Source organism: Uloborus diversus, chromosome 6 (genome assembly GCF_026930045.1).
Source record: "Uloborus diversus isolate 005 chromosome 6, Udiv.v.3.1, whole genome shotgun sequence".
NCBI classification, from domain to species: Eukaryota; Metazoa; Arthropoda; class Arachnida; order Araneae; family Uloboridae; genus Uloborus; species Uloborus diversus.
The window spans coordinates 32,404,432-32,429,418 of NC_072736.1; the positions used below are offsets into that span (position 1 = coordinate 32,404,432).

Genomic DNA, 24,987 nt, shown 5'->3' on the forward strand with positions numbered 1-24,987 from the left:
CGCTGATAATAGAAATACCCATACAAAGATCCTTGGATCAATTAGATTAAAGATGTGTTGAGTTTTAATACAAATTTTGAAACCGAATCTAATTTGAAACTTACCAGCCTTATTTGAACATCGTATGAACTCCGCAACTTTATTTCAAATTCCGAAAATCTCACCTCCGTAGCACTATAAATGCCTAACAGCACAACAGGTGCGTAATCTATGGAAAGAGTGTCCGTGATATCTGAGTACAATGAAAATGTCCCTAGATAATTCCTTCTGATATTTATAGTTTGATCTGAAACAAAAAAAGAATCTCATTAAAATATTAGTTAAATGAAAGCTATGGCGTTTATGCTACTTTTATTTTTGAAAAAGTGTCAATTATAAAGACTGTGTTCAAAGACGTTTTTACAAAAAATAATTTGAACTTTTTTAAATGTTAATTCTTTTTAACTGCATGCGTTACAAAACTATGAAAAAATGCCAAAACCAGCTTTCAAAATATTTTTTTTTTCTTTTATGGAGAAACTTAAAGAAAAATGGCAAAAATGCGCATGTCTTGCGCTTGCAGCTATGGACAAAATGAGTTTCGAATCACACATAAATCCCTGTAGGAATACATTTTAATGACACTTATATGTGTTTTGCTGCAAAAGGTTTCTTTGTTATCAATATAGTTCTAAAATACAGCTAAACTTTAATATTTTAATATTTCTATCCGTTAATACGTATTTTTTAAACCACTTTTGCTTATACTTAATATACATAAAAATAATACTTCATTCTAAATTTCAGCTTAGTTTTTAAAGGAAAACAGCAAGCATATTATAGAAAACTATCTCAGAAAACATACCATCAAATCTTGAATAACTTTTTGAGATATCGCTGTTACAGTAGACAGCTTTCTTCAAAAATACCATTCTTAAGAAAACGTATTTGATTGCAACTTCCGGTCTAGATATTGGTTTACAACTCAGTATTAATACAGTTAGAACTCTTGTTGCAATTCACGTAGGGTAAAAAGTAAGACAGTTGTGGTAAGCCAATGAATCCAACTACAAAGTGGAATCGAAACATTTTTCACGAAAATTTCATCGAAAATACCGATTTTAACGCAATTGGATACCTTAATCAAACAGCTACATTACAGACCTATAATATGAACGATTTGGGCAGTAATTGGAAGTATTTCTTCATTCTTTGAAATATTTTCTACATTATATGGGAATATTCTATCAGTCTGTGGGATAATATCCTTCTTCTTAGGATACTTCTCTAAGCCATTATGGTATTTACTTTAGTCATTAGAGTATTTCTATGAATTTATTGAAGTATTTCCCTTAATCATTCGGGTATTTCCTTGAGCCATCTTTAAGCTATTTCCTGCAGTAAATGGGAATGTTCCATCTGTCCGTAGGATAACATCTTTAGTCATTAGGATACTTCTCTGAGCCATTATGGTGTTTACTTTAGTCATTAGAGTATTTCTATGAATTCATTGGAGTATTTTCTTTAATCATTCGGGTATTTCTTTGAGCCATCAGGGAACTCTCCAGTTTATTCCCGTCTTAATCAGTCTAATGGCAGAACTGCTGCATTCATCGTTTGCGAGAAGTATAATTATTTTCTTTTCAAACAGAGCAGCGCCCCTTATCTCAAAATATGCTGAAATAAAATTATATTTAATGATGCTCATGTCGTCAAGCGTTTAGCTAGACTGTTTGGGAATTCCGAACCTGACTTTTCCCAGACATGTTCATTTCACCTATGCATCAGCGTATATGGTAATCTAAAGACCTTCCGCGAAAACACAGGGAGTCGGGATTACAGCAAAGTAAGTAGCAGAGTTTTTACGAGTCAATCTTGTGTTTTCAGGAGTTTGCAACGTTTTATTCTTACCTAAGCTTAGCTGACTCCAATGCTTTGTCTCATGCAGGGATGCCCAGAACTTAAACTTTTGGTACGTGGAAATTCTGAGTTTGCCGAATGGAACTCGTAAATTTTGAAGGATGGAGCCTCAAATTTTGCCGAATGATGATAGTTTTTCTGAATCATCAGATAAAATTTACCGAAAAAGAAATCGTTGAAAGGTCACCTGGTGCACAAAAAAAATGTGGTGTCGAAAGAAGTGTATGAGCTAGGAGGCGTGGCCCAGAAGCTGATTTTTCTTTTTGTAAAATTGGGCTATATTACTAGCTTTAAATATTGTTGACTTAATAACTTCTAAAAATGAGGAATATAGCATCAGAAATTGGTACGGACGGTCCACCGTAGACTTTCTCCTTCCATTTTAAAGTTCCATTTTTATGAAAGAAGAAGTTCATTTATTTGGATTTTTTAGCTTTTACCTTTAAAGAAAATTAATCCATCTTATAAAGTAGTATGTTGTGGCCATCACGAAACTTTCTTCTATATTTTTCTTTTTTTTCTGATCCCTCCCCATTCTTGACGAGGAAGCAATATTCCCAACAAAAACAAAATTACACATGCAAAAACTTGACGACCATCCCAATGTCTGAATTATTGCAAAAGCAAAGCAAAAAGCGAAAATTGAAAGTTATTTTAAAAGCCATGCTTGAATTAATTACAAATATTTTATTTGTTAACAAACATAAGATGGCAACAGTTAAAAATTTTAAATCATTGAGATAATATTTCCGATCATTTCCATACAATTAGAATCACGAGAAATACGCAGACGACAATCTATTACGATTTATCTTTCTTATTGTTGCATTAATAAAGCTATTTTTATTCGCAAAAAAAAAAAAAAAATCAACACCTCTTGGAGCGATTGGCGTCAAAATTGAACCAAAGCCTGTTTACATATGGATTCACATGTATTCCAAATTTCAACCAGAACGTAGCATTACTTCTTGAGATAGGGTACTCACAATGGAAAAAAAGAACGGGCGATTGCGCTACCCCCCTTTTTAGCTGTCGACACACCAAAATAAAATCAGCTCTTATACCCACTAAGGGCTACTTGCCGATAAATTTTTTCTTTCATTACGTTCATTATTTCTTGAGATACAGCAGTCACAATGTACGACAAAAAACGTTCTATAGCTCAACCCCCCATTTGAGTTATTGACACCAAAATTGAATCAGCCCCTGTTCCTGTTAATGGCAACATATGGACAAAATTTTGTTTTATTCCGCGTTACTTCCTGAGGAATAGCAAGCACGCGTAACTCAAAAAATGTCCCATTGCTCCACCCCCCTTGGAGGAATTCGCGCCAAAAACCAATGGGCACAAGTTCACATAGGGGCACATATGTGTACCAAATTTCGTTCGATTTCATGCGGTAGTTTTTGCTGTAGAGCGGCCACAAAAAAATGGTCACACACAGACGTGACACACACACACACACGGACACACACACAGACAGACATTTTCCAAAAATTGTCGAAATGGACTCAGCACACCTCAAAACGTTCGAATCCGTCAAAATTCGAAATTCGAAAATTTGCACGAATCCAATACTTTCTTCTATATATTAGATATAGAAGAAAGTAAAAAGAATCCTTTTTGAACCAATTATCAATTTTTACTTTCTTCTATATCTAATATATAGAAGAAAGTATTGGATTCGTGCAAATTTTCGAATTTCGAATTTTGACGGATTCGAAAGTTTTGAGGTGTGCTGAGTCCATTTCGACTATTTTTGGAAAATGTCTGTCTGTCTGTGTGTATGTGTGTGTATGTGTGTGTGTGTGTGTATGTGTGTCACGTCTGTGTGTGACCAGTTTTTTGTGGCCGCTCTACAGCAAAAACTACCGCATGAAATCGAACGAAATTTGGTACACATATGTGCCCCTATGTGAACTTGTGCCCCATTGGTTTTTGGCGCGAATTCCTCCAACGGGGGTGGAGCAATGGGACGTTTTTTGAGTTACACGTGCTTGCTATTTCTCACTAAGTAACTGGTGGAATCAAACAAAATTTGGTCCACATGTTGCCCCTAACAGGAGCAGGTGCTGATTCAATTTCGGTGTCAATAGCTCAAACGGGGGTTGAGTTATAGAACGTTTTTTGTCGTCAATTGTGACTGCTGTATCTCAAGAAATTACGAACGGAATCAAACAAAATTTTTTTGACAAGTAGCCCTCAGTGGGTATAAGAGCTGATTTTATTTTGGTGTCAACAGCTAAAAAGGGGGTAGCGCAATCGCCCGTTCTTTTTTTCCATTGTGAGTGCCCTATCTCAAGAAGTAATGCTACGTTCTGGTTGAAATTTGGAATATATGTGAATCCATACGTAAACAGGCTTTGGTTCAATTTTGACTCCAATCGCTCAAAGAGGTGTTGATTTTTTTTTTTTTTTGCGAATAAAAAAAAATAGTTTTATTAATGCAACAATAAGAAAGATAAATCGTAATAGATTGTCGTCTGCGTATTTCTCGTGATTTTAATTGTATGGAAATGATCGGAAATACTATCTCAATGATTTAAAATTTTTAACTGTTGCCATCTTATGTTTGTTAATAAATAAAATATTTGTAATTAATTCAAGCAAGGCTTTTAAAGTAACTTTCAATTTTCGCTCTTTGTTTTGTTTTTACAATAATTCAGACATTGGGATGGTCGTCAAATTTTTGCATGTGTAATTTTGTTTTTGTTAGGAATATTGCTTCCTCGTCAAGCATGGGGAGGGATCAGAAAAAGGAAAAATATAGAAGAAAGTTTCGTGATGGCCACAACATACTAGTTAACTATGAAAAGTGAGGGCGCAAGGCCCCTTTACCTTTGGAAGTGAGGGGCAGTTGACCCCCTTGACCACCCGTCCGAACCGCCTATGCCCATCGGGGCGCCTCTGGTCTCATGCAGAAAGAACTTGATAGGTCATGATCAGAATGAAAGAAAAGACACAGAGAACGGTCTGCAAAAGCCCTATTTCCAAACTTATGATACTTTCTCATCCCAAGTAACATTCTTTTTGGTGCAAAACAACATACGTCTAATCATTCGCAGCTTATGTTGATTATAATCAACATATTGCTGATTGTATCAACATAATGTTGATTGTATCAACATAATGTTGATTGTATCAACATATGTTTATTGTATCTGTAGGTGGCTGATACGGAGAGCCAAGGGGGGCAACTTCCCCCTCACTTCTGAAAGTAAAGGGGCCTTGCCTCTTCACTTTTCAGAGTTAAAATTAATGATGGCATTGAAAAATGATTTTTTTATAAGGCTGATTACTTTATTTCCCGAAAATAAAAACTAAAAATTTCAAATAAATGAACTTCTTCTTTCGTAAAAATGGAACTGAAAAATGGAAGAAGAAAGTCTACGAGAGCCATTCATCCCGATTTTTGATGCCATATTCCACATTTTTTGAAGCCATAAAAAATTAATAATATTAAAAGCCAGTAATGTAGTTCAACTTTACACACAAAAACAAATTGTTTTCTGGGACCACGCCCTCTATTCCTTACACTCCTTTTGACCCCTCAATTTTTTGGTAGACAAGCCGCCTATGATTGTGTCAAGCATATTTTGACAAAATATTGGACATTATTTAGCAATTATACCAACGTTTCTTCCCCTTTATAAGACGAGCATATACTTACTTGAATGGACGTTTTTTACATTTGAAGACGTTACAGGTCTTTCTGTGCCATAATTGCTTGTTGATGTGCAACCCAAATGTTCGAAGCCTCTTTTATAGGTGAAATAAGATACGTCGAAGTTTTTTGTTTCCGAACTATAAATAAGCATAAAAGAAATCAAACAGAAGAAACAGTGGACATCAACCGAGCACTTAAGTTATCCTTCCTAAATACGGTGATCCGTCGGAAATTGACCATTCGAACACAAAAATGTAAAAAATAAGAATAAATAAGTACATTAGGGTGGTTCAAAAATACATGTAAAAAAAGGTTCTCCTTGATAACAGGACACCAGTCAATATTTTTAGACTTGTAGATAGTAATATATTCGAAGAATTTTAGCTTCCTATTTCAACTGAAAGAGGGTGCTCAATCCCCTCCCCGAAACTTCATACGCATGGGAAGGGGGGTTAAAAAAATACATTTAACTTAAAAGAAACAATGCTACATATTATAATATACACTAGTAATATGCATATACATTGCAATAAAATAACTATTTACAAAAAAAAAAAACAGCAGGTGACCAGCAAAAAGCTCTATGCAGAAAAAGAGTGGATTTGTTGCATTTCAGGAGCTACTTTTGTTGGTCCACAAATTAAAACAATCTTCCACAATGAAGAATCTAAAGATAAACTCATAAAAATAAGAAAGAATACCTCTGGTCAGCATTGAAATCAGTATGCATTAGTGCACTTCTCATATAAGAAGTGCGTCTCTTACAAAAACTGTTCGAGCTGGACGATTTTGATTTTGGCATCTGAATCGAACACGTTTAATGGTTGTACAGTCAAGTGCGCATACTTGGGACAGTACCCTAACTAGGGACATTTTGCCACATTTAGTTTTGATGGCTGGTACACCTGTTGGTATTTCACCAGTAAGAAATAAATGGTGTTACTGAACAAATGAGTAGTTATCTTATGAGGCTATGTGAGTTGAACTTGATGTATCAGCTTAATTGGTTATTTTTATGATTTTGAAAATTTCGCAAAAATATGCGATTTTTAAATATAGAAACAACTTTGGTTTCCTACGCTAACTGAGCAGCATTAGTTTGAATTTGTTTCACAATTTATCTCGGCTATGTACCTGTGCCTTATTTGGGCAAAATTAATTCCACCCAACTAATTTACTTGATTTTAATTACTCACTAGCCGCCTGCGGCGACCAGCTGGTTCCCCTTCTTACGCCATTTGCCTTTCTGTGCAAGCAGCCACCTACGGCTGTTTGCCTAACTTGTCATTTACCTTTTTACTTCAAGTTTGCCGCCTTCGGCGGCTGTTTAAATAAGTTTGGAAGCAGTATTAATCAATCCATCTCTATATTTTTTTTGTGCCATTTACATTTTTACGCCAAAATTGCCGCCTTCGGCGGCTATCTACCTTTACGATTTATCTCTAAATTTTCTTATCCATATCTATTTATTTTAACCTCCCCACCCATTTCCTAATAAAAACAAAGATCACTCAAAAAACCGCTTTTTTGTAGAGCAAAAAAAAAAAAAAGTTATCTCCAAAATTCCCCGTAGTTTGGAAAAAGTAGCGTCTGACAAAGATAAAAAAATCTCGCTTGTTTTTATTGAATTAAATGCGCACAACTATGAAATGTAACGTAAAATAGATACAGCAAAAGGTCCAGTTTGTGTGGGGGGGGGGATGGAAAAAGAAATAAATGCAATCCCTAAATAAAACAAAAAAAAGGAAAGAAAAAAAGCAAACGCTGCCGGAAAAACATGTGGTCATCACGTCATAAAATGTAGAAGTAAGCTATATAGTAAAAAAAAAAGATTAACACTGCTTGCGATTAAGATTCCATCGTAAATATCGAATCGAAATTAAAGTAGAGACGTCAAAGGTATAAAAGATTGAAGAACGCTTTTTTCGACCGATGCGTCAAAAGACAAAATGTGTTCAGCATTAAAAAAATTGTAAAAAAAACTATTGCGTATTTTTAAGAACTTTTTTTTTCTGAAGAGGGTGAAATGTTTTTACTATTACCAACTTAATTTTTAGAAATGAGGCTTTGATACTTCTTACAGAATGATATTAGAAAAAAATAAAACCAGGAAAAAATGCAAATTAAAGGTTTTTTCGAAAATTCATAAAAAATACAAAAATTGCTCAATCTTCAAAATTTTTTCATTCATCATATTTAAAATTAAATTTTCTACACTATAGTACAAAAAATATTTGCGTGGTGCGATTGGTTCGGGGTCTGTGAGGTAAAAACTATCAAAAAGTGCAAAAAAAAAAACATATAAAACATTGAATAACTTTTTTTCTAATTAAAATATCAAAAATCTAAGCCCGAGGTGCACATCTTCGGCAAAAACTGCACCTGTATACCAAATTTCATTTTTCTAGGTTTTACCGTTTTCCCGGGAAGCGCGCCACACACACACACACACACACACACACACAAACATCTTATTTTATTATATGTATAGAATAGAAGATAAATTTGAGAAATTGCAAATACGCTCCAAACTTGGGGCACTGTTCCAAGTTGGAATACTAAGGCATAAAAAGTGTCTATAAGGAATATTGAAAAAATAAAGTGCATAGTAATTGTATTTATAAAAACGTATAGGTACAAAAAATCTTATAAATTGAGGTCTATTCTGATGACAATAAATGTGTCATCGTCACAAGACAAAGCAGCTACCATTGTTAAAAAATGAATCTGTTGATGAGCAAAAGACGTTTTGCCAAAATATATATTGGTTCTGCTAATGAAAATGAGTCTCAGAGTATAGATGAGGCTGATTTGTTTTGTAGTGAACTTTACGTATTATGAAGGAATGAAAATGAATGTGAAAAGATGTGAAATAAGGAGCATGGAGAACTTAAAATAAGTTGATAATAATTATTTGGGTTCACCAATTGCTTCTATGATTCCAAATATAGAGGGGAAGACAGAAATAATACATTCAAAAGAATTAAGAAGGCTGGGGAGACATTCAATGTTTTCAGGGGCAAGTGTACATTCTGAAATCATTGAAAGTTAACAAGATTTTATTATTTCTATCTAATGTTTTTTTTCTTTATTGGGTTGTAAAATAAGCTTCTTTAAACTGATAGTTGGTGTACCAAAGTATCATCTATTGCTGAATACATGCAAGAAGTAAGTGTCCAAAGTTAGGGAGGGGTGTCCCCAACTTGGGACAATGAACATTTTTTTTGTTTTATTTTTAAAGGGACATATCTTCACTAGGGTGGGCCGAAAAAAACTCATTTCTGTATTTCACAGTTGTAATAGCGCGAAAAAGTTGCGAATTATAAAGGCAAAAAATGGAAAAAAAAAGAATTATGGAAATCGATTGACATCTTCCGGTCGCGCATGGGCCCTAAAGTGTAACAAAATATGAAAAATTATCATTTTTACAATTTTTTTAATTCTTAAAAAAGATGCATTCTTAATGTAATAGTTTGGAACGTCTTTTAATAGCGCCTCAAAAGATTACTTTTAATTTGGTTTCGATAAGTTAATATCTTCTGGTCGCGCATAAGCCCCCAAAACTACCCAAAATAGCGAAAACGTTACATTTTTACGTGTTTTTGGTATTTGATGAATAATCAGTATTGAAATATAATAGTCGAAATATTTTTTCAGTCGAACTGACAATAAGATAAAAAAAATTCTGTCAAGTTTAGTCAATGTTTTTCGGTCGCGCACAGCCTGAGAGCTTTTCGTAAGCAGACGTCGGATAGCAATCCAGACAACGTCACTCGCTTGGCTGAGATGCTCCCCTCCAGTCCATCTCCGCCTTCCTAGGACCTAGTCAGCTGTCTCCCTACAGTGTTTTTTTCAGTCTGAATCACTCAGTAGCTATTATTTAATGCGATCTAGCTGGTTTCATTCTGCTACTCTTGTAGATATATATATCGTTGCCTCAGAGCAACAGTAAGATATCTAACTGTTATTTCTGGAATTAGATGTCTTACTGTTGCTCTGAGGCGACGATATGTCTGTGCAGGGGCAGTTTGCCTCTTCCATTTCAATGCGTAGCCATTCTACCACATGTTTCTACTCTTGGATGGCAAGTCAACGGGGCCTACTACCACTAAAGTGTCAATGGTGAAAAGTTAGTTGACTCCTAAAATCTTCCGGTAGTTAGCTTTTAGAGTATTGATTGCCTGGTTCCTAAGATTGACCGGAACGTGCTCAGCAAAGATCAGAAACATTTCTTTGATATTTCAAATGCAACTAAATCAGAAACTTGTTAAGAAGATTTGACAGTACGAAATCCTGGGCATTTATCACATTTGAGGTGGTTGACAAAGGCAAATAGAACTCTCAGATTGTGTATATAAGTGAAGAAAGCTTCGCCCCTGAACTTCATGAATTAGGTTTCTTTACATTGAAATCATACATGCCATTTTGGTTTACTATCAAACCATCTTAAGATGGCTCGAAACTTGTTTACCAAGCAATACATCACATCAAGTATTTGCCAAAACCTTTGCTTTATGTTGTCGACCCTGCGATTGAACGGAATGGTTTTTTAGTCCACCCTGAAAAATTATTGTTAGCCATGACTCAGGATGACAATAAATAAATAAATGCTCGGGGTTTGAAGAATTCTGAAGACAAGACCGATAGATCCAAAAAAGGAAATCGTTAGAACATTCGCGCTACCAAAAATCAACTTCAATGTGCAAGAATACTGAGAAATTGTCAACTGGAAGTACTCCTCCATTGTTGGTATTTGTCAGTAACGATGACGACATCAAATCCCACATCGACAGTTAATTAATCCCTGACTTAGAAGTCTTATTTGCTCGTGAAATTAGACATGAATGATTTTATAAATCAAGCAAGGTGGTTCTTATAAATCCGCGTCGAGATTCAGTTCCACAAACTTTTCCTGAGGCTACCGTGATGAGTTTTACACAGCGTTCAATAGTCTGCGTGTGCACTGAGAATTGCTTGAAAGTAATGTTCCAGACAGCCAACTAACTTTTCACCAACTGGCCCTTTAGAGGTATTAGCCTCTGTTGTCTTGCCATCCAAGAGCTCAAACATGTGGCGTAATGGCAACTCACTGCCAGGCCCATGTCCAGGATTTCATAAAGGGAAGGGTTGAAACCTTTTCCCTTTGTAACTTACGTTGTCAAAGGAAAACTAACTACGCGTGTTGAATAGTTCATTTTAGTTCGATAACTAGGCTTTTTTTTTAATACGTTTTGTGTGGGTTTTTTTTTTTTAATGAAATCTTATTTGTACAGTTGAACATTTTGTAAAAGCACACACATTTCTTTTATGCCACCTCATTTTCCTTCTTTTTTTTTCTTTTTTTTCCATCAAATAACATTAAACAGGAATTTGATGAAAACAAAAATTTTATTTAAAAAAAGGCTGTTTCGCATAGAAACATTTTTCTAATGCGTGAAACGACTAATTCATCCAACACTAAAGGTGTACCATAAAAAAAAGTAATAGTAAGCAAAGTAACAATTTTCCCTGCCCCTAAGTTTTTTTTTTGGGGGGGGGGGCGCTACATCATTGTCTAATATTCTTTTAAATAATTTTTACAGCATTGCCGGACTCATCAACCATTCCTCCGCGTTAATTTTTTTTCAAGCACTTAGAAGCGAAGGAGCTTGAATCCTACAATTGAGGAAAATGCTAATTGGGGAAATATTAAAGAGGGTAAATACTGTATCAGAGTTTAACTCTAAAATTAATTAAAACTTATAATACATTTTGGAAAATCGTTTAATGATTCATTGATTTTTTTTTCAATGGGAGGGGTTTAACCCCTAAAATCCTCCCCTTGGACACGGCTCTGCTCACTGAAATGGAGGAGACAAACTGCCCATGCACAGGCATATAGCATGACGACAAATACCTACAAGAGTAGCAGAATGAAAACAGCTAGATCGAACTAAATAGCTGCGATTACTATTGAGAGAGGCAGACTGAAAAAACACCTATAGGGAGACAGCTAGCGTGGTCCTAGAAATACGGGGATGGACTGGAGAGGAGCGTCTCAGCCAGGAGAGTGACATTGTCTGGATGGTCTGGATTGCTCTCCGACGTCTGCGCACGAAAGCTTCACAGGTTTTGCGCGACCGGAAAACACTGATTGAACTTGACAGATTTTTTTTTCTATCTTATTGTCAGTTCGACTGAAAAAATACTTCGGCAAATGTATTTCGATTCTGATTATTCATCAAATACCAAAAACGCGTAAAAATGTAACTTTTTCGTTATTTTGGGAAGTTTTGGGGCTTATGCGAGACCAGAAGATATTAACTTATCGAAACCAAATTTAAACGCAATGTTTTGAGGCTCCATTAAAAGAAGTTAAACTATTTCATTAAAAAAACATCTTTAAAAAAAAAAATTCAAAAATCGCAAAAATGATGTCTTTTTTTTTTCATATTTTGTCAAATTTTAGGGCCTAGCGCGACCGGAAGATGTTAATTGATTTCCATAATCCTTTTTTTTTTTTTTTTTTGTCTCTTAATTCGCAACTTTTCCGCGCTATTACAACTTCGAAATACAAAATTAGTTTTTTCGGCACACTCTAATCTACACATCTACACATTGCCTTGAGGTGAAGTACTAAGGTACATCCTAAAAATAGAGTACTTCGTTCGAATGAAAAACAGGTGATTAATATGTTTACAATGTTCAAAGCTGTCCTAAGTATGGGAACTTGACTATATACAGAAACCTGTAGTTTCATCTAAAAGACAAAAAGAAATTCGAATTGGTTACAGTGTTATTGCTCGATAAAGATTTTGTCCACTTATTCTTACCACGTCATTTTCACTTTCTTAGAGCTTTTTTTAGTTGAACTTATAGAAATGCCTTACTGTATTAATTTACTTATTTTTGGGTATGGATAGTTTATAATTACCCTGTATACTAGTTTGATAAAAGGACATTGTGTATAAACATCAAGTTATAGTCTGACCAACGAAGACATATAATCTGACAAGCGGCCGACTTAGGACGATGCCATCTGAATGAATCTTGCAGGGAAGAAGGGAAAACAACGATGGGATTTTGATGCACGTGTTTTATACTGTCATAGGACCTTATTAATTTATTGCATTTCAAAATGAGGAAAAACAAAGAGAATTTCTATGGAAGCAACAAAAAAGAAATAAAATGTTTTCATTTCGTCCGGAAACGTAAAAACAAAATGGTAAGCTCAAAATTATGTTGTAAAAAATTAATTGATTAATTAATTTGTAGTGATAATACAGATCGAATATTGTTCAGATTCAAAAAAATTATTACCGTGAACAAATTGTCATTTTTACAAAAAATGGGTCTAAATAACCAAGAGGCAAAAGCTCACATCTAAAAAGAACAAACTACCACCCCAGTAAACTAATAGATGTGTCCTACAAACCGAATGTTTGCTTTTCCATATCATCGGTGGACAGACTGTACCTAACAGATTTTTTTAAAATAATAATAATAGACCCAGCTGGGGTAAAAGGAAACATGGGATAAATGGAAACAAACTCCGTTACCACATTTGTGGTAGTTTTCGAAACGAAACTATCGGGGAGTGAAAACTAAGTAACATATGAGGCAATGAGAGGCAAAGGGATGTAAGTGACAAGACTAAACATTTGGAGATAACCAGTAAAAATAGTAGGGGAACTATCCTCTGTCTTGGGGCAAGCGATGGTACTAGTAGTCCTGATAGGTGCTGCTGTAGAGCATGATTTAGAAAAAAAAAATCAATGAAAGCCTACCTCGGACGTTATCTTTAAACGCGTTTTACTCTAAACTTGAAAATGTCCACTTACATCCCTTTGCTTCTCACTGCCCCATATGGAAAACAATTTGACAGCTCCGTGTGTTTCCAAACAACTGTGTAGGCACCATCATTGCTTAAAGATGCCACTATGAAAAAAGTTGTTTCTTAAAGTTTGGTGATCTGACATTTTCCTTTCCAGCCGGTATACAAATGTAAAGTAACTGGTTTTAGCTATTTTTACTTGCCATGTGGAAGGTTATTAAAAATATTTATTTGTGAATTTCACCTTCCCAGCTATTTTGTACTTTCAATTTAGGTGCTTCTATTCACCTCGTAAATACTGTATTCTAAAATAAATAGAGACAACTAAGTTTTTCATTCTTCCTTTTTTTTTTTTTTTTTTTGAAAGATTAAATAATGATGACATAGATTTAATTTAAAATTTTCTGTGTATGTTACTTAAATTCAAAGCATAATTTTAATTTCTTGTATAATTTTTCTTTGAAATACTTTCAGATTACATTAGGGGGATTTAGCGGGTCGCATGCAATCTACCGGTCACAGCTGAGTTGGGCAATTATCTACTTACGTCAACCTTATGAGAAAAAAATGCAAAAAAAAAAATGCAATGTTTCCATTCCACGGCAAAAAAAAATGTGTAAGGTTACCAGTATTAATGGGTATAATGTTAAACGAAATCTGAAGTGTGTACTATCATTGTCTTAAAAACTCTAATTGTTAGAGGAGCCTTGCACTATAGTTTCCGTAGAATTCAAACCGCATGCGTAAAGATCAGAATCGACACACAGCAGTTACGCTCTTATTAGCAAAACGAAAACCGGTCTTTGTGTCCGAGCGGTATAAGCTCTTGCTTTGCGACCTGGCTGTGAGAATCGCATTGTGGGTTCGGACACCGTTCAGGTTATTTCCTCTCTTAATCCAATAGAAATGTCTTGTTTGTGTATTGAAAAATGCATAATTAGTGTATATTGGTTGTGAAAATGCATGAACTTTATAAATATTGAATAAACGAAAAATTAAAAGCAAGAGCTGTAACGAAGGAGTATCTAGGACGATTTTTTGTTTTATACTGTTATAACGAAATTTCAAGTATAGTAACCTCATAATTTATTTTTGTACTTACAATTTAAAACGTACAGAAAGACATTAGCACTTGATCATTTAATGTATCTGGATAATTTAAACCATCGAAATGTTAACTTGAAGTATAAGTCTTCTTACTAATTAAAAATGAGTACCCGTTCAAGAAAGTCAGATGAAAGCTTAAGGTTGGCTAATGTGTAACCTTTCAAGCAATTTCTCTGTAAGCATATAAAAAATTCTGGTGTAACCTTACGCAGAAACTTGTGAAACATTACGCTATAGTTAAATTACCATGGTGTAACCTTCCACAAGCGATGTGTAACTTTACATCAGTTATATCAATTGAGTTACTCCAAAGCAGTGAAGGCTTCTAAGCAGTCACCATTTTTATGGAGTAACTTTACTCATTTTTCTTTAGTGTTAAGTCTCTAAGGTAAAAGGAAACAGTCAGAAAAACAAATATTTCGTACCCAGTTCCTCTCAGTGAGTGTAGTCATGGTCAAAATGTTCAAAATTTTTTCTCTCCATTTATCAATAAAAAAGGAAGGATTTTAAGTTGAAATATTGAAATCCTGTTTCCCTTTACCACAACTGATCCTATAATTTTTTAAGTATAATGTCAAGCTAAAAATATAAAGCATTCATTGTTCTTACTGAGTAAAGAATGGAGGGATGTTCAAAAGGGAACGATTCTCCAAATCGACGATTGGATTTTCGGGAATCTGCGAACAATGAAATCAAATTAATTTTATGTATCATTAAAGATCGTCACATCAAAAAATATTAATTTAAAAATAAGTTATTCTAATCCTTTCGCCACCATTGGGATATTTTAGACCTTGCGTTCCGTTTCAAATAACTCTTATGGAATGGATCTGAATAAAAATAAATCAACTTTTCTTTGTATTTTCAATCATCATTTCAGTACTTCTCGGACATTTTTCTCGGGAAAAAGTATTGGTTGTGAAACGGTCAATACCATTCGAAGAAGTGTTGTATGGCTTACATCATGTTGGTTTAAACGATGTGGTTTATGAAAAAATCATGCTGGTTTCTTCTTCTTCTTCTTTTTTCTGAAAAACCAAATCTTTTTCCCCCAAATGCATAAATTGTATATACAGTGAACTCTCACTTATACACCTCCTCTTTTATGCGCTTATTTCACTTGTACGAAAATGTCTCTGGTCCCAGCTCTTTCTATGGGAAAATAATGATAATTTAATGCGTTGATGATGATGCATGCTTCGCTCTGAAAAGTAATATTTCAGTTATGAACCATTTTTCTCCATAGCACAATTTAATTTTTTTTTTCTTTAACTAACAAGTTTTTTTTTTAATTTTTTAGCATAAAAATTTTACATAAATTAACAATCTTCGCCACGTATGGAACGGAACGTGTTTCTTCAGGATCAGGGACGTGCACAGAAATTTTGGAGCCCATCACAAATGACTTTTTCCGTCCCCCCTCCATATTGTTTACCCAGATATTTCACCCCTAGTTTTAAAAATGCTGGACCAACTTCAGGCTCGGGCAAGAGCCAACAGGTGTCCCTTCTCCCCGCCCCTCTGCGCACGCCCCTGTAAAGGATGGAGGTGAAATCCTGAACCCTTTCCCCTTTGCTTCGCCCTAAGCTTTTTTACTTAGAAAGTTTTACAATTGTTCTGTTCCGTAAGCAACCTTTAAGTTTATTTTTTGTTTTTATTTTATTTTATTTTTTCTTTGATACCTTCGTACCTGCCATTTCTAGCTTAACCGGTGAAGGGTACCATGGTGGTTGAGGGGGAGGGAAAGAAACTGAAGGGAAAACTCTTGAAATACATATACATATCGTACGTAATTCATTTAAAATTTGCCTCACAACTCGAAAAATGGGCGAAATTCTACTTAAGTCAGTCTTACTATGATGAAATTTGAAGAGACTTCAACGACTAAAAAAGTGTCGCCAAGTCATGTAAAAGGTTTAGAAATTTTAAATATTATTCGAGACTATTTACGGCTCAGTTAAGATACTGAAACTCTGTTTCAGTATCTTATACTTATATGATCTTGAAAAACTGTTTTTAAAATTTATCAACAAAAACAAAAAATATCTACACAAAAAAAATTTGCTGACAAATTTTGAAAGGATCCTTTATATATATATATATAAGTAGGTTATAATTTTTGTTTTCCTTTTATTATTGCAATTGCCAAATATTTTTACATGAATTGCTAAAAGAGTATTGATTTCAACCTATTTTCTTGAGAAACACTCTTATTAATGCTCTCGCTAGAACTTCTATTGCATTTTAGACTTTTGAATAGATATTTTCCCTACTATGCGTCGTTATCACTTATGCACCTTTTTCTGCGGGTCCTTTTGGTCGATGCATAAGTGAGATTTCACGGTATTATTAGAAAATGTATAATCCAGTTAATGTAAAGTAACCAGTAAAGCTTTAGAGATATATTACAAATTAAAAAATTTGCAATTTTTTTTTTTTTTTTGCAAATGTACCAAATAGTTTCTCATTTATTTTCGTTTATTTATTTATTTTTTAATTCATAGATTTATTTTTTTTAAATTATCAAAGCAACTTTTCCTACTAGAGATACATAAATATACAAAGCTAACAAAGTTTCTTTTTAATTACATGGAAGAAAATCCAAGAAGTTTGTTGTCTTTATTTGTTTTTTAAATCGGTCTTTTACATTTCAAAATTACCCAAAAAGCATATTCCAGCCAAAACATTTTACTAATTTACTTGATTACTTAAGATCAACAGAGATAAGTCATGTATCTTTGAAGCAATCCGTAGTGTATATAGATCGTGACTCTGGAGATCATTTAAAGGACAATGTCATTTAAACTTAAAATTCCATGAAGTTTGTTGTCTTTATTCATTTTTTTAAATCGGTCTTTTATATTTCAAAATTACCCAAAAAGCATATTTCTGCCAAAACTTCACTTTACTAATTAGTTTACTTGATTACTTAAGATCAGTAGAGATAAGTCGTGTATCATTGAAGAAATACGTAATGTATATAAATCGTGACTCTGGAGATCATTTAAAGGACAATGTCATTTAAACTTAAAATTCCATGAAGTTTGTTGTCTTTATTCATTTTTTAATCGGTCTTTTACGTTTCAAAATCACACAAAAAGCATATTTCTGCCAAAACTTCACTTTACTAACTAGTTTACTTGAATACTTAAGATCAATAGAGATGATTCATGTATCATTGAAGCAATCCATAGTGTATATAAATCGTGACTCTGGAGATCATTTAAAGGACAATGTCATTTAAACGTAAAATTCCAAGAAGTTTGTTGTCTTTATTCATTTTTTTGAATCAGTTTTTTACATTTCAAAATTACCCAAAAAGTATATTTCAGCCAAACTTCATTTTACTAGCTAGTTTACTTGATTACTTAAGACTAATGGAGATAAAACATGTATCATTGAAGCAATCATATATAGTAAAGTGTATATAAATTGACTCTGGTGATCATTAAAAGGACTATTTCGTTTAAACTTAAGTATACCTTAAGTGGTCCATTTCTAGCACGTTTCCTTATGTAGAAAAGACTAACATACTATGGTTTCTGATAACTAAATTCATGAATGGTGAATGGCATGAATTCATCATTCATGCCATTGGCACACACAGGAATTTTGCAAGGGGAGGGTCCAAGGTCGAAAGCTTTATTCTCATACCATATGCGCAGTCAAACATATTGACTTGATTTCATCGGTTCTGGAGAACGAAAGTTATTTAAAAACAAACTATTAAATAAATAATTAGTATTATTTAAGGAAATATACTTGAATAATTTACTAGAAAGCAAAATAATTTACACATTTAGTTTTCTCATAATTAAAAAATGATTCAGTAAAGCAAATTCATCGTTGTAGAATCATTATATGATTATTGAAGTTCATTTTAATCTGCAATTACAAAACTAAAAGCATAGTAATTATTCTTTTATAATCACCATTCTGCTTTTTATACACAATTCGTTAACGAAAAAGTGCAAAATATTTTTTAAATCTTGCAACTTGATTATTTTATTTTTTTAATATTACTGAAATTATTGTAACCTTTGTCTGAATTTTTTTACGTACAGAATACATAGAATCGTGATTAATGGGAGGGGGAGCGGGTCCGGGCCCCCGGACTCCTTCCTTGTGTGCACCACTGATTCATGCTATTAGCTATTAGCTATTTGGTACAAACTTACCAAAAAATCATCTGTGTTGTAGATACAATAGTGAGGGAACAACGAGCAAAATTCCTGCATGTCTTCTGGGTGGTAACATTCTGCACGATATTTCGTACAATAAACCCGTCGACTGCAGCTGAAAAGGCACAATAAATAAGAGAATTTGGAGCACAAAACTAAGGAAAAAAGAACAAATAAAACAATCAATTTGCTGAATAATATTGCCATGATGACTAAAATTAACGTTTGTCTTATAAAAGCAAGAGACAAGTAGGGGAATGTGGGGCAATGTGGAATGGTGAAATATTTTCTCTGCTTTTAGCGCCACCTATCTGGTAATATTTTAACTACATAGTAGCACATATAAATTATTCCAGTCAGTAAAAAAAATACCGCCGAAAATTAAAACATATGAAAAAACAGGCAATTTTCAAAAAAACTTACGGACTTCTGTTGCAGAATGTGAAAGCAGGTAACGGAAAATCCCCTTCATTTACGATTGTAGTCACTGTGTATGTGGGATACGAGAAGTAAAGTAGAAGAAACTGCCACGAATTAAAACAAAACCCCGCCACACAAAGTAGAAGAAGAAAGAGGCGAACCAATTTATTATATCTTCCTTCTTCGTAACATATCTTCGAGACGCCAGTGAGTAAAGACTCCTTAAAGCTCTTGATTATCACCTCAGAACAAGTGAAGACCAAGTAGTTAGAGTTTTCTAGAGAAGAATCGATCATCATGCTTGATAATCTGAAAGGTAAAGTGAGGTAAGTTCAAGCACAGTTTGATGGTAAGGCTTAAGAGTAGGACACTTCGACACATTTTACTGTCCGCCTCTGGCAAGTTGAGCTCCGCTGGTAGGCCGATTAAACGATTCCATTTGTTGAAATAGGGGTAAGGAAAAATGGATGAAGCCTAACAATTCCTCTTCTTACTGATTGCTCTCCCTTGAAAGAATGCCCCGTTAAATCACTCAGTAGTCCATTTCGGAACTTCAAGTGGTTCAATCGAGTTCTGAAAACGATCATCCATGGGGGTGCGCAATAGAATATTTGAGTTACAAGGCTTCGAGTTATCGAGAGTTGACTGTATTTGCAATGTTAATAATTCTTAGTGCCAATTTTGATTCAATTTTTCATTATTATTTCTTTTTTGAGCAATCCCATTGCTTATTGTTCTCATTTGACTGTTTTGAATTCCTATGATTTTATTTTCCCCCCGCCTCCCTTTTCAGCACCACCGTCGACCGGCCTCACGATGCTGCTCCTCTAGCGAAAACCGTCTCCAGGTTGCGTCCATATCCTACACACACAAGCATAAATACACGCATACATACACACCTACACACACACATACACACACACATACCCACACACTCATAACCCAGCCGTAGGTGGGGTCTGGTCTTTGGGGGACCAGGCCCGTCCCTATGCCGGTCCCAAGCCCGGGTAAATGGGGAGGGTTTTACGATGGTGTAGCATCCACGTATGTAAAACGACCACTCTTTACTTGCGTGTGAGCAGATTTGTATCTGCCCAATGGCTATCGAGTGGGACAGTGAGTAGGCAATGGGCACCACCGGAGTCAGGTCCGTACCTGGGTCCACGGTGTCTAGAGTCGTAAGTGGTTTAGATCTCGTTCCCTTACGGGTAAGGGGGCCCCGGCCGAAAGGTCAGTTCTCTGGAAGCCCCAGATGGCATAGCAGAGCGGGGTTCCCTGTTTCGTACCGTACCCACACACTCATGCCTGCACATAGACACACACGCCTATATAAACACACACACTCGTGATTGCGAAAAACATAATTTAAATTCCAGATGTCAAAATTCAATTTTTTTTTTTTTTTTTTTTTTTTTTTTTTTTTTTTTTTTCAATATCTTCGGGCGTTACGGGGTCTGCGGGTACGCAGATCCGGGCCTGAACATGCACGATTTGTACTGAATATAAATAAAACTTATATTATTAATAATAAAACTTTATTGTAAACATTTTAAATTTTCAAAACCAAGTACCTTTTTTTATCCTAGTTTATGTACTCACTGTTATGGAGAGTGAAATAAAGTTTCATTCGCAAGTTAGTTTATACAACGAAAGTGTGCAAATTTTAAGAAGCATAAATGAGGCAGAGAGAGCTAAAGGGATGTAAGTGGGCATTTTCAAGTGTTGAGTTAAACGTCTTTAAAGTTACGGTCCTAGGTAGGTTTTATTGAATTTCTTTTTCTAAATCATGCGGTGCAGTACCTCCTACCAGGGCTACTAGTATTATCTCTTGCCCCAGAACAGAGGAGAGGTTTTCCTACCATTTTTGCTGATTATCTCCAAATTTTTAATTTTGCCACTTACATCTCTTGGCCTCTCACTGTCTTAAATGTATTTCTTAATGTTAATTGAATTTACATACGTAGTTCCAAGTTGTTTTTCTGCTAACAATATATGTTCAAAAAAAAAACATGTGTTTATGTATATGTTACCGTTAAAGTATATAATGCAGTTATTTTATAGAATACCTAGTTATTCCATGAAATAACTGATCGTGTCCGTTAAAGTGTGTAATATGTTATTAATTTGACACTTTAACTAGTTATTCTATGAAACAACTAGGTATTCTATAAATTAACTAATGAGAGACAGTTAAAGTGTAAAATAAACAATTTATCTAAAATGAAATAACTAGGTAGTCCCTAAGTAAACTAATGATAGAGACAATTAAAATGAAAAAGAAGCAATTTATCTAATTTATGCAGTGCATAAATGGTACTTATGGATACGTACCATAAAATCATTTGTTACAACAAGGATTACTAAAATGACACTTGGAATTACAAAGAATATTATTTCTAAAACAAAAACATTTTTTGTTGACGCACTGGGTTTTACACGAACATTTTTTAAATCCCTGACCAATACCTAAATGTAGACGCAAATGTATTTGTCGTGCAAGATATATAATATAGATTATTTTACACTTTAACGGACTGCAGATCGTTATTCTATGAAATAACTAGTTAAACCATGAAATACAAGAAAGTTTTACACTTTAACGGACACGATCAGTTATTCTATGAACTAACTAGGTATTCTATAAAATATCGGATTTCATACTTTAACGGTAACATATATATCTATATTTCTAGCTTTTTTTTCATTTATTTATTTATTTATTTATTTCCAACCCAGCAAGGATGTTCAAAAATGAATGTCAGACATTTAGATTAAAAGATCAGCATACAAAATAAAAGGAAAGCAGCACTTTTTCCCCTTACAAATAATAAACTAATATAACATTTAAAAAATGAATACTTACCATGAATTAAAAAATAACGGCAGATCAAGTTAAATAAAATCAAACTAAAATTCAACACCAATCATCTGCCTCGTTTGAATACCACACCACACTACTGAACTCGAACTGCCAAAAAACTGCTAAGTCGCCTACCACTGAAATTAGAATTAGACACTAAAAACATTTTAGTTATTATGGAGCGCTGATGTGTTCAACAAAATTGCCGTAGTTTATGGATGAGATATTTTATAAATATTGCAATTGCGAAAAATTATACTTTCATGTTCATCCAATTATGCGATGTCACGCAACAGAAGTTAATAGAAAACTATTGCGGAAAAAGAATGGTGGAATATCAAATGAAAGTGGAAGCTTAAACAAATTATTTTCATGCAAAAAACCACCTAAAAAAGTAATTACATTTACGGACAGCGGTTTGAGTGCATGAGCTTAGGTGTGTTTAATTCTTTTTAAGGAAAATAACTCTTCAAAAATGACGTCTGTATCTCTGGTTTTAGATTGCTTAACTTTTTCCACATGAATAGTATTTACTACGGAAAAAGGTAGAATACCTAAAAACCTTTAAACATAACACTGACTTATTTTTAAAAAAGGTCTTATTTCATATAATACTGATTTCCATTGGAAAACTGGAAAGACTTTTTGAGTGTGATTAACTGAAAATTTAATCAACAACTTCAAAATACTTTTTCTGGTGAATAACTGCAATTTTTTTGGGTAGGACGGCGAAATAAAACGCAGCTAATGATTGCTAAACCAGTGTACCAAATAGCGTTTTTTTTTTTTTTTTTTTGCTATTTTTCAATTTTATTAAACCGGTACATGCTAAATAAAATAACAGTATTTTATCTTGAATGAATGTTAATTAGACTTTTGGCCCCGTTCGCATGTGCATTATGTACCTACGTACTACACTGTTATAACCAGGGGTTCCAGACGAATGAACCCCCTAAGGTGAAAGCATGGTGCCCAAAGGTGCCAGTCACGCGTATGATGCACATCAGTGCATCATACGCGTGACTGGCACGCGTTCCATAGATATACCTTCAGTTCCATAAGATATACACAGCTTTAATGTTAAAAATAATAATGTAAGCTTAAGTAATGTAAAAAAAAAACTAAAATTTCCCGTCAAAATAATATTTCCTAAATTTTATTAATGGTAAATCTCTAAGTCCTAAATAAATTAAACGCAACCCCCTATTAATGCAACTAAGATCCTTGATTGTCTGCTGTTGGCAGTACAAAGAAAAAAAGGGAGGTGGGGGGCAAAAAATATGCAAAAGGGAAAATTTTACCTCAAAGCAAAAGCAAAAATTTTATTTGTTCACAGTCACGAAAAAAATGGCAACAGATCAAAAATGATTTATTCACGTTAATTTAAACTGAGCTCGTTGGCAAACAATAAATTTCCAATTTGATATGGATGTTCCATCGATATTAAAAATGCTTATAACTCTTTTCCCGGCAGCCGGACCCTAAAATTCGAACGGTTCGGTATTTTATTTTATTTTATTTATTTTATTTTGTTTATTTTATTTTATTTTTTTGGCGTACGAACCCCCCCCCCCCCTCCCCCCGTATATACGTATACGGTTCATATTTATTTTTCGTTGAAATAGAATGCTTGTCCTGAAGTTTTAATCGTGGTCATATGAACCCTCCATAGGGGACCATGTGAACAATTGTATGTACGTATTTTTTTTTTTTTTTTTTTTTTTAATTCCATAACATAACGAAACATTTTTTTTTTAATCTGAAAAAAATCCAGGGCGCTAAGAAAAGACTGTTTAATCATAGAGACAGTTTTGCTGGTTTTGCTTTGAAAAATTGATAATATTTTTTGAGACATTAAGAAATGAAAAAAAAAAAAATGTTTACATGTGCCCCCTTTTCTCCTATTCTTTGTTTTATTTATATAGACTTTATTTATTTATTTAGTATTTATTTATTTTTTTTGAAAACATTAATTTATGTTTCAGTGCCATAAGACTAGCTGTTGTATAACGTTAAAAAAGATCATTAAAATTGTGTTCCCGTTTTTTGATATGCAGAAAATAGATCGGAATTCAACTTCAAACTCAAGTTAAAACTTGTGCATTGTCAATTGGGAATGAGGAATGCACATCATTTTTTAAATGCTATATTGATTTGATATTTTCATTCCATAAAATCAATTACAAAACGCAGCCCTTATTTTTGCAGGTTTAGATCAGGTTTTGTGATCTCAATCTTAAATTTTAGGTGATGACCCAACTAAAATGTTTATAACAATTGCTACTTCTTTAGAGATTCCAAACCCGTCCGCCATTGTTTTAAAAAAATGGTGGGTTATTTATTTAGTTTTAAATTACAAATGCGGGAAAAGGAATACTTTTAATGTACCAGTCTATCTGGAGTATTCGATCCCGGAAAACAATGTTACGGCTGGGATATAAGTCAGGATTTTATTTCTTTGTTTATTATCGATTTGTATTTGAATAGCTTACTTTTGAAAGAGCAATGAAGGGGGGGGGCGGCATTTGTCAACCTCGCCTAGGGCGGCAAAACTACTACAGCCGTCCCTGTGCAGAATACAAATTAAAACAAAAGAAATTACTCTGTTTATAATATATTCGTGAAATATTAATACCCCTTTTTAATACCCCTTAAAAAACTTTTCGAAAAATGAAAATGTTAAAAATCCAAATATTCATCTTGTAAAATGTTATCCCACAAGATAAAGAACAAACAGTTAAAACTGATTTAGTTACTCATATTGATCAAACTAAGAACACGAATAAATAATATGCTGATTATAAATAGAAAATTTATTTCTCGAAGTAAATTACATCAAAAATAAACATGATCTGGACTCATCCAATGATTCTTTTCAAGAGTTTTTTGGTTTTACTTGCATCAACTTAAGACCAGCTGTTATATATGTTAAAAAGAAAGATGTCATTCTTTTGATCAAATATTTGTAAATTTTAGGGGAAAGCCAACAAATACTCAACAACATCGAAATTCGCTCAGAATTGAGTTTTTTGGGCTTTA

General features: G+C 33.8%; 1 protein-coding gene across 1 annotated transcript; it reads right to left on the reverse strand.

Annotated features, from left to right (window-relative positions):
• Positions 1-41: 41 nt before the first annotated feature.
• LOC129224317 (uncharacterized) lies at positions 42-22,027 on the reverse strand. Its single transcript, XM_054858755.1, has 6 exons — positions 21,952-22,027; positions 19,092-19,397; positions 18,666-18,783; positions 15,097-15,164; positions 5,571-5,704; positions 42-286 (listed from the first exon to the last, which is right to left on the reverse strand). The coding sequence occupies exons 2-6, from the start codon at positions 19,385-19,387 to the stop codon at positions 42-44; spliced, it is 861 nt and encodes a 286-aa protein (XP_054714730.1). The 5' UTR covers positions 19,388-19,397; positions 21,952-22,027.
• Between the last annotated feature and the right edge of the window lie 2,960 nt (positions 22,028-24,987).

Bases quoted from the DNA above. Each gene is read 5' to 3' on its own strand.
- LOC129224317 (XM_054858755.1), bottom strand. From the start codon at position 19,387: ATGATGATCGATTCTTCTCTAGAAAACTCTAACTACTTGGTCTTCACT. The intron at 18,784-19,091 runs GTAAGTTTTTTT...GTGCCTTTTCAG, and splicing joins ACATTCTGCAACAGAAGTCC to CTGCAGTCGACGGGTTTATT. The intron at 287-5,570 runs GTAAGTATATGC...TTTTTGTTTCAG, and splicing joins TGTAAAAAACGTCCATTCAA to ATCAAACTATAAATATCAGA.